This window comes from Phaseolus vulgaris, chromosome 4 (assembly GCF_051622355.1).
Source record: "Phaseolus vulgaris cultivar YP4 chromosome 4, ASM5162235v1, whole genome shotgun sequence".
Taxonomy (NCBI): Eukaryota; Viridiplantae; Streptophyta; class Magnoliopsida; order Fabales; family Fabaceae; genus Phaseolus; species Phaseolus vulgaris.
In genome coordinates, this window is record NC_143501.1 from 40,022,606 (window position 1) to 40,033,150 (window position 10,545).

A 10,545-nucleotide genomic window follows, 5' to 3' on the forward strand; every position below is an offset into this window, starting at 1 on the left:
GTATGTAATCTATGCATAGACGTGACAAACCATCCTTCTTCTTTACTAATAGCACTGGAGCTCCCCATGGAGAAACACTAGGTCGAATGAATTGTTTCTCCAATAAGTCTTCTAGTTGTTTCTTCAATTCAGCTAACTCCACTAGTGCCATTCGATATGGAGAAATTGACATAGGGCCTGCTCCAGGAATTAAGTCAATTGCAAACTCTATCTCTCTCTTTGGTGGAAGTCCAGGAATCTCATAAGGAAATACATCCATAAACTCCTGAACTACAAACATATCCTTTTGTACTTTATTTGTAACTATAGAACAAGCCAAGAGCATAAAACATTTTTCACCTTCTTGTATCTCTCTTTCAAGTTGTTGAGCTGAGATAACCTGCATTCCTTCTAATCCAGGGAAAATTAACTTCTTTCGACCACAATCTATAAGGATATGATTAGCAGACAACCAATCCATTCCCAATATAACCACCAAATCTTTTAGAGGTATACAAATCATGTTGATTTTGTATCTCCGCCCATCTATAATTACTGGACACTCAGCACACATGGAAGAAGTTACTATAATACCTTTGTTGGTGTAGATACCACCAACTCAATTTCTAACTCTCGGACTGACAACTTAAGTTTCTTAGCACAATCAAAAAATATAAAAGAATGGGTTGCCCCATAATCAAACAATACAGATAAATGTGTTTCAAGGATAAAACAAATACCTCTAACAAGGCTATCAAACTGCGAAGCTTTAGCTCCACTAATAGCAAATACTCTGCCAGGAGCTTTGGGTTTTTGATTACTATTTTGTTGTACTTGTTGCACTCCGCCAGAATTTGGAGCTCCCAATTGGACACGGCAATCTTTTGTTGCATGACCATACCTGTGACATCTATCACATGTCACATTTGACACTGGATGAGGGCAAAATCTAACAACATGTGGCCCACCGCATCTAAAACATCTGAAACTAGGTGGTGATTGAGAACTGGGTCTTCCACTACTATAAGATTGAGGTCTGAAATAAGGTTTCTTTCTATCTTCATATTTAGGCATGCTTTTAGAAGGTCCTCCCACTTGAGGCTTAGCATGTCTGCTACTACTTTTCAAACTCTCCACTACTTTTGCTTTCTCCACTAGAGTAGGGAAATCTCTAATAGACATAGGAATTTCCACTTCTTTAAGCTCTTGCTTCAACCCAAACTCAAATTTTCTACATCTCCAAGCCTCAATCATGGTCTGGGTGTAGAATCTAGCTAGGTGTTTGAACCTAGTAGCATATTCACTGACTGAAAGATTTCCTTGTTCCAGCTGCATGAATTCAATTTCTTTTGCATATCTGACACTATCAGGAAAATATTCCTCTAGGAATCTTACTTTGAAGTTCTCCCAAATGGCATATTCTCCTTTGTCTTCCATCATTTGCTTCATGCCTATCCACCAAAACTCAGCTTCTTCAATAAGCATATAGATAACACAAGACAACTTTCTCTCTTCAGGGCATTGAGTAGCTTCAAAGATTCTTTCTATGTTTCTCACCCACTGGTCTGCTTCATCTAGATTTACCTTCCCATTAAACTTGGGTGGATTGTGTCTCAGAAAATCCTCCAGACTAAAGGAATGGGGTTGTTGATGAAGCTGAGATGCTTCAGCTGTTAATCTAGTAGTTTCTAATTGATGAAGGGCGGCCTGATGCTGTTGTGCCATAGTAGCACTCTGTTGTTGCAAGTTTGTTGCCATCATCTCTATTGCCCGTGCTAAGTTGGGCATATTTACTGGTGGAGGAGGAGTAGGTGGTCTACGTGCCATCTTCTAAGCACATAAAGAATTGAGTTGGAAATTATTAAAATTTTCCAACTACAACTTTAAGACAAATTAACTGCAAAGAAATAATCATACGAAACAAGTTAAAACCAATCAAAACTTATCTTTGAAATGTAGTTTAACTATTTAGGATTAAGATAGAAACTAATCTCGATCCAGTCATGAGTGTGCACCCTCACCATTGTATCAAGACTCTTTTCATTCTTAATACTTTCATCTTTATTCATAACAATTAACTTGACTCAAACACAAACAAGATTTCAAGAAAAACAACTTTGTCAAACATCTTATTAGAAACTTTTAAATAAGTCTTGAGGCTAGACTTAAACAAAAATCTACACGCAGGAGAAACAAAATAAACCCACTACCCTCAGGTTATCCTAAGGATGAACCGCTCTGATACCATTAAATGTAACACCCCGAAAATACATCTAACTATTTAAAACATTCTACTTATTTCTATACAAAATTAGAGTTTTTCAAAACATTCCTAATACATGATTAGGACATATAGAAATATAAATATTTACAATATAAGTTTCAAAGTCAACACCCTAAAGCTCTTCAGACCCTCCGACACCTGTAATATCATGTGCTCGTGTACGTAGTACAGTCATCACAGTTCAAACACAACAAGAAAAGCAAGGGTAAGCTAGTGAAAAAAAATGCATATCATATATAATTATTGCAAAAAGAACCAACCAAACAAATCATTTATAAACATTTCTTTAAATGTTGTCATGTAAAATTTCAATATCAATTTCATCAATCATATAGACCACACATGGATCTATTTTTCAATCACAATCATTGGATTTCATTTCAATCCACTTTATCTTCCGAAAGACTCATTAAGTATGCCCCTACCAGAGACTAACACCTGATCCAAAGATTACCAACGAATCCAATAGAAAGGATCAGGATAAGTTCTAACATCCAATACCGAGTGTCTACCGTAGGACCCGGTGTGTATGATCAGATTCTAAAATAGATGAAGATTGAGAGAGAAAATTAAGAGAGAAGTAAGAGAGTTGAAAAGGGAGAGAGAAAAAGAGAAAACGTGCGTGAGGTGGGGGTTGGGGTCTGCTGGGTTTTTTTTTTTTTTTTACAAGCTGTTACAGTCAATATATACATTAAAAATGATAAATAAATATGTTTATATTTTAATACAATTAAAATGTATAGTAAATAAATTTGCTGATAAAAAAATGTATAATAAATACTTAAATAATAATTTTGAATATATGAATCATATTTTTTTTAAATAAAAATTGAAATTGAAAATAATAATTTTGTATAGATACAATATAATCGTATAATAGTGGTGATAGTAACAAATAACTACTTGGTTTGTTATTATTATTATTATTGGAAAAACATGCGCTCTGTAGTTATTTTAATTTAAAAAAATATTACTCAAAAAGTAAAATGGTAAGAATTTATTTACATTAAATAAAAGAATATCCCTTGTTAATGTTATAGATATACATTAATGTTTAAAATTTAAAAGCAAAAACTAAAATTAGGGAAAAAATAATTAAGCCCGATAGATATGAAAAAAAAACACTTTGGCAGTTCAAATATGGACAGATCTGATTTAAGGTAAACCTGTCACTGTCCTTTGTTCTTACAACTCCAACACACAGAGACAAAGAAACTACTGGCGCATGTTAGTACCATTGCTGACCTGCCACGACCACCCCTCTTATCGTGCGCCGTCTCTCTCTCTCTCTGTCTCTTCTATGAAGAACCATTGCTTCCATGGGAACCAAATCGTTGAAGCGGAGACTCCGTGAGTCGCAGAACCCTCCCATGGCCGCTGCGGCTCCTCCGCGGCGCAAGTCTCGCTCCTACGTCACTCCCTCCGTGGTTCTCTCCGTTTTCCTCACTGTCTCCGTCATCGCTCTCTTGGTCCTTTCGTCGAACAAGTGGCGCGCGTTCCGAAGCGGGCCTTCCTATGAAACGATCACTGTCGTCAACGTGTTCCCTCATGATCCAGAGGCCTTCACCCAGGTCAACCGTTTTTTTTTCGTTGTTTGAGTTAATGTTCAATTTGATGACTTGTGTGTTTGTCTATACATATTAGTTCTTTGAGAGACGAACATGACACTTTAATCTGATAACTTTAATTTTGCCACATTTCCTGTGTAAAAATTGTTGTACTGTTTGATCATTTAGAACTTACGATCAAGGTTTTTAAAAACAGTTCACTACAGTTAGGATTGAATTGTAGGGTATGGGACTTGAGTTGCACATTAGTGTGGGGTTTATAAGGCCTTGGGTTCTCCGACTACAACAACTAGTCTGTAATATTTGGTAATCTCAAGAAATGTGGCTAGACCTTGCTTTATATATATAACTTTTGCTTCATAGTCACATAAGTCAACAATTTTATCATGGATGGTAATCTATGATTGGATGACCGTGTAAAGATTATACTGTGTTTTCTTCTATAGTTTTATTTTCAAATAGTTATTTCTCAGGTTAGCTAATTTGAAGAGTGAATGCAATGAGAAAACTAGGTATTTTAGCTGAGAAAAGTAAGAAATTTGTTGGAAAAAATTAGCCCTTGGTTAAATATCTTATTATGAAAATCATGTATTTATTCTATGAAGAATGTTTGGAAAAAGAAGCTGTTACGAGGACTCTTGAAGGGATATTTTAACGTAAGTTTCTTTAAGGGATACTTGTAAGTCTAGTGGGTTTCTAGTTAATTTCAAAGAAACTGTTGGCTTCTGCACAAAACGAAGATAAGAAATTATATTAAAGAAGGACTAAATTCAGTGTTTTATGCAAGAACTTTCTTGGATGCTCTATTATATGCAGCACAAAGTCTTCCTGGTAAAAATGAATATTGAGCTTTATGCTGAGGAGACAGTTTGTGAAATTATTAGTTGAAGTGGACACTGTTTGGTTAATGAAATGCAAGATGTTGATTTGAGTATTATTTGTTTTGTCACTTAAAAATGGCTGTCTCATGTTTTGATTTCAGGGCCTAGTTTATGATAGAAATGACACCTTATTTGAGTCAACTGGTATTTATGGAAGGGTAATATTACTCATCTTTCCTACGTTTCCTTTTTCTTTCTCTCTGTTTCCTTAAATGACCTTTTTTAGTTAGATTTTTGCCTCACTCTTTTCCTTTACATTTGCAGTGGGATAAGAAATTGTGTATTTTTTAATTGTAATTCTCTCACCAGCCATCAGTACCTCAATTTGCTTCAAAATGGTTATTTGATTTATTTGATGGTTAATCTTGGGGCACTACTGTAGGTTGCTGCCTTATGACCTGGTGGTCATGGGTTTCTGCAAAATAAACAACCTCTTTCTGTTGGGTGACTTTGCACATCTGGTCCTCCCCATACTCAACAATGATAGGAGACTTGTGCACTAGGACACCCTTTAACGATCATAAGATTTGGTTTGGAATGGATAAAGTGGAAAGAAATAGATGAAATATATTTCTGAGCTCTCTTACAAATGTGATTACAGTCTCTATTTATAGACTGTTTTACAACCTAATTAAGGAAAGAAGTAATAGGTAATGAAAGCAAGAAATAATGGGTGTTTAAAGCTGTACAAATCAAATCACTAACAAATCTGTCCTAATAAATATAAAATGGAATATGCACTTAATTATAACATAATTCTCCTGATTATGCAACATATAATATTATTATAAAATTGAACATCTGACCATTCTGTGTGTATGTTAGTTAGGTTAGTGAACTAGAGTAGAGTCTCTGTTGCTTTTTTTAATTTGCTCATCTGTCTTCAGATTCTGATAAAATAATAACGACTCTTTAGTCTGATGTTTGCTGGTTACTCATTCTCCTGGTAGTGTGTAGAGACATTTGATATTTCTCATTTATAAACCATCTGGAAATTCTTTCCCATGGGGTCAAATGACTCAAATCCTTTGTCTGGATCCTTACTCTTAACAGGATTAACACTAATGACTCGTTACTGAAGCACAGACCTCTCAGTGGTTGGTGGTGTTCCCAGCATTAGAACTGATAATAGTAATACAGTACAATTGCCATCTATTGGATAAGACCAATAATTTTTCAAGTTCTGTTTGTCCTAAAATTTATCATGATTAGGTTTATTTTCTAATTACATTCTAATCTTTGTTTTCTAGACATACAACAAAAATTGCTTTTACTCTGAAATATCGCATTTTAACCTTTCAATTCTTTCTTTGTTTCAGTCTTCTGTCCGCAAAGTTTCCCTTCGCACTGGAAAGGTACAGATTAATCCATTTCTTGAACTCTGATGTACTTGGTCTAATGCCTAGTTCATTTGAATTTCCAATTACTCTACATTTTTATGAATAACAACTCGTAGAAAACAGGCTATGCAGTGGTGCAGCATGAGACACGTTCTTATGTGTGTCTACTTGTATTTTGGGTTGAGAGACATAGTGTCAGTCTTTGACAAGAAATATTGCACTTGTTATAGCATATGAAAAGAAGGATAAACATATACTCTAGTAACTTACCTGTTGGTTTGGGATACACGTTATGTGGATAAGGTACATTTCTAGAGTTCAGAGGGATTAACTAATACAAATATAATACAAATTATGCATCAGTTGGCTTCGGAGTAGATGACTATAATTGGGCATCAAGGATTTAGAAACTATAGTGTGCTTGTGACATAAAACACAAAAATTGTGGTGATAATTGATACTTTCCTTTCTGATGAAGAAAGGATATTTGACATATTAATCATGGTAAAATATATATGTTATTGTTCTTATCAATGTAGCATGCTCATTATATTTCTTAAGTATAGGACACTATTGAAGTTATTGTAAATTTTGTAGACTTGTTATTTGTTCAGGTGGAGGGTATACAGAAGATGGACAGTTCTTTATTTGGAGAAGGTTTAACTCTCCTCAACAATAGGTGTGAAGGGCAATTTCTGTTGCATTTTACTTTGTTTTTAGTTGTGCTGATAGATTAGCTAACTTTGGATTGATACTAGCAAACTTTTGCTTCAGATTCTCCTAGTGGAGAATTCCATGAGTTTTGGTTGATGTGCCCTCATGGTTTGTTTGAATGTATCTTTCTTTTCTTTTCTTTTTTTATTTCAGGGCTAGCTCTGTATTATTATTGGACTTTGGTATTTCCACTTGTTGAGATGCCATTGTTTATGTTATACATGCCTGTCGTGTGTAAACCCTTTTTTTTTTTTTTATATATATACACACACACACACACACTTTCTTTTTATGTAGAGTACTAGCGTTTTAATGATTCTGTTGCCAATGAGTTTTAGGAGATGGAAAAAAAGAGGGGAAAATGTCCACATATTTTATGAATTGTTTCTGGATGAATATAATCTTGTCTGGATGTTTCCTTTAAAAATATATGACTTTTTTTTATGCTTCTTAAACACCATGTATTTTGTGATAGACATGAAAACTGCATAGTGCCTACCAAGTTTTCTCATTTATGCCATGCAATTTTTCTCATTGCTTGTGGATGTCGTAGGTAGGGGATGTTTACTTCAATTCTATCTTAACACGTTTTTTTGGGCTATAAAACTTGTGGTTAAGACATTATTAAGTTATTTTCACTCTGACATTTGATGTTTAAACTAATTCTAGTATATTTATCCATCGCACTTTTTGTAGGTTGTTCCAAGTAATTTGGTTGCAGAAAGCTGGTTTCATATACGACCCAAAAAATTTAAGCAAAGTTTGTTGCTTCACCTTCCCCCTTTTTTAATCTTTTGTCTTGGTCTGCTTGTCTGAATCATTCTATGTTTTGATTCCACTAGATTCTAGAGGAAAATGACTGCATTATCAAAACTATAGGAGATTTGTAATCATTCTTTTTTATTCTGCATTATTTTATAAATATTTCACCTGAAAGTTTATACTGTATCATCTGACATGCCATTTTCATTTTAAATTTATTGCTATATTAAACTAATTTTCTTCTTGACAGCTACAATGTGAATTTTTTTTAACATTTATGCTAGAAGTAATTTAAGTGATTGCATGGTAATATGAGTGACTTCAGCTTACTATATCTGAGGTAGACATGTATGTTATAACTTGGTAGGTTAGTTTCATTAAAAAATCAAATGTTATACGAGCTGGTTGGGTGTAATCTAAACAGTGTTGTACCGAGTTGGTCCCCATGGTGTTGTTTTCATGGAATTTGTGAATATCAATCTTGTTTTTGTTGTTTCATAACTTTTCCTGAGATGCTATCAGTGATGGATGAATGCCCCAAATTGCCTGTTAACATAGCTAGCCAGATTCAAATAGCATATTTTTACAATTTCTGTAGATAGGGACATTTAATCATGATATGAAAGATGGTTGGGGTCTGGCAACTGATGGAAAAGTCTTGTTTGGAAGTGATGGCAGTTCAACATTGTATCAAATTAATCCTCAAACGCTTAAAGGTTTGTCCACTTAATAAAGTTATATTCCTTTCCTTTCACCAATTAAGTGCAAAACCCCTTTCTTAGACTGTTTTGTGTTCATCTTTCAAACATGACAATACTTTTTGTTTGCCTTGCATTTTCATGGAACTTACATTGCCCTCTTTGTTGTAGCTTTATCAAAACAAGTTGTCTACTATAAGAGTCATGAAGTACACAATCTCAATGAATTGGAATACATTAATGGTGAAGTTTGGGCAAATGTTTTTATGGTATATCTTTGTGTAATCAATTATGATTTGAGTTGAAAATATATTTCTTGCTTCCTTAAACTTCTAATTTTGCCATGTATGCATGATGTCTATGGCCCAAGATTCTTTATTAGGCCTAATTGTTTGAAGTTGAACACTTCTTTTGTGTAGACTGACTGCATTGCGAGAATCTCTCCCAATGATGGCAGTGTTCTTGGATGGGTTCTTCTCCAAAATTTAAGGTGTCTTTCTTTCTTAGTATGAAAAATAATTACTTAGTGCTATTGTGTATGTTAATGATATGATATGTGAATTGAATCCCAAGCTGGTTCTCAAAGATTAGTAGACATCAAATTGGTCAAACTGGTGGTGTACTCTAATAAGTATCTTTGTCCACTTGTTGCATGAAGTTACATTTCATCTATATCATGTGCAGGAAAGAACTTAAGGAAGCTGGGAATAATGTAAGGAGCCTGTACCTTTTGCTATCAGGAGATAAGATTTTTGTCCTGTTATTCAATGCATATATGTTACATTTTTATAGCTCAGCTATGATTTAAGAACAGCAAAGAAACAACCCTCTTTAAACTGTCTATCTTCTTTAATTTCTCTTTTGAGATTAAATAGCCATTAGAAGTAGCTGTTGCACTAATGTATAGATCTTTTTTATTTTAGAATATTGATGTTTTGAATGGGATAGCATGGGATGATGAACAAAAGCGGATTTTTGGTAAGTTCTGGTCTTATTAATTAAATTGTCAATTTGAAATTTGTCATTCCTGCATATTATTTCCATTTCACCCATCTGAGACTTTTTCCTTTTTAATTATTATTACTACTATTAGGCATGGCATATGATGCAATGCAAAGCAAGTGATTTTTCCGCAAAATCCACCTATTAGTACGGGTTTGGATTTCAATTAGAAAAGGTTCCAAACCATGGTTTTGTAATTTTTTATGAGCTGAAAGAGATGCTAACTACACGTTTTTAAATTTACATTTTTTGTTATTAGCTGAAAGAGTATAATATATTTTTTGTTCCTCTAGAATATCTATAGAATATCTAAAGTTCAGTTTTAATCCATCTAATTTCTTGTCTGTTTTTATACACATTTTTTCCATTAGATTTTTTAATGACAATTTCTTCTCCATTAAATAAATAATTTAACATTTTATATTTGTACTTATTTTTAGTTTTAATTTTTCGTTGCAACACAAGTGATGTTCTAGTTAATAGGTCAAATTTTATGTTCTTTTCCATCTAAGAATTATCTAGTATGCATCAATTAGTGAAAGTTAATGTTTTTGCTTTTTCCCTTTTTTCCATTTACAACTCAAATAAGATAAATTTCCTCTCTTGTGCTTGCAGTGACTGGAAAACTGTGGCCAAAGCTGTATGAAATAAAGGTTTCTCCTGTAAAGAAACCAATTGAAGAAGGGATCATTGAGGAGCTTTGCTTGCGTAGGCCTTTCAAATTTGCATGATTTATTTTAGCTGTTTCTGCTTTACCTTTTGAAATATACTTGGGAGAATGCGCCAGCTGAACTTAGTTTTGGAAATGGTATATATTGTGACATTATCATTTTCAATTCAGTTGGTAGAATGCTACCTCCTTCATTACCATTTATAGTATCATTCTTCTGTAGCAGGGAAAGAATTTTAGTGTAAGTAGTACACTAAGGGAGAGGTCAATCAATCGTTGTGTGTGATACGGTTGTTTTTGTAAGTAGCTGGAAAGTGATATAGAAAAGGCAATTTGAGATGTTTTGTGTATTGCAAAAGGATAGAAATACAACCAAAGCAAAAGAAAGAATGATATATTCGGAGGTTTTGATGTGTCATCACAAGTTAAGCAGATTGATAAGGTTTTTCTTTTGATATGTTTTTTGACCTTATTTTGGCTGTTTGATATGTATAGAATTCAAAAGACAGTTGTTTTATGCTTTAGGCACATTCTTTCTGCACCTTCCTAGTTTCTTCTGGAACTCCCATATTTTTTAGAAATACTGAAATTGTTCATTCTGAATTAGTAATTTTTGTATTCTAAATTTTTTATAATTCAAAATATAA

At 33.7% G+C, this 10,545-nt stretch overlaps 1 protein-coding gene across 2 annotated transcripts; it reads left to right on the forward strand.

Annotated features, from left to right (window-relative positions):
* The first annotated feature begins 3,386 nt into the window (after positions 1-3,386).
* LOC137837578 (glutaminyl-peptide cyclotransferase) lies at positions 3,387-10,316 on the forward strand. Of its 2 annotated transcripts, XM_068646603.2 has the most exons (11): positions 3,387-3,834; positions 4,814-4,870; positions 6,032-6,067; positions 6,667-6,731; positions 7,463-7,526; positions 8,127-8,244; positions 8,398-8,495; positions 8,646-8,716; positions 8,911-8,938; positions 9,150-9,204; positions 9,844-10,316. In XM_068646603.2, exons 1-11 carry the CDS (start codon positions 3,583-3,585, stop codon positions 9,957-9,959), a joined length of 960 nt encoding a protein of 319 aa, XP_068502704.1. In that variant the 5' UTR covers positions 3,387-3,582; the 3' UTR covers positions 9,960-10,316. The 2 variants fall into 2 exon arrangements, with proteins under 2 accessions (XP_068502704.1, XP_090157580.1); XM_090301454.1 differs by lacking the exons at positions 8,398-8,495; positions 8,646-8,716.
* The last annotated feature ends 229 nt before the right edge of the window (positions 10,317-10,545 follow it).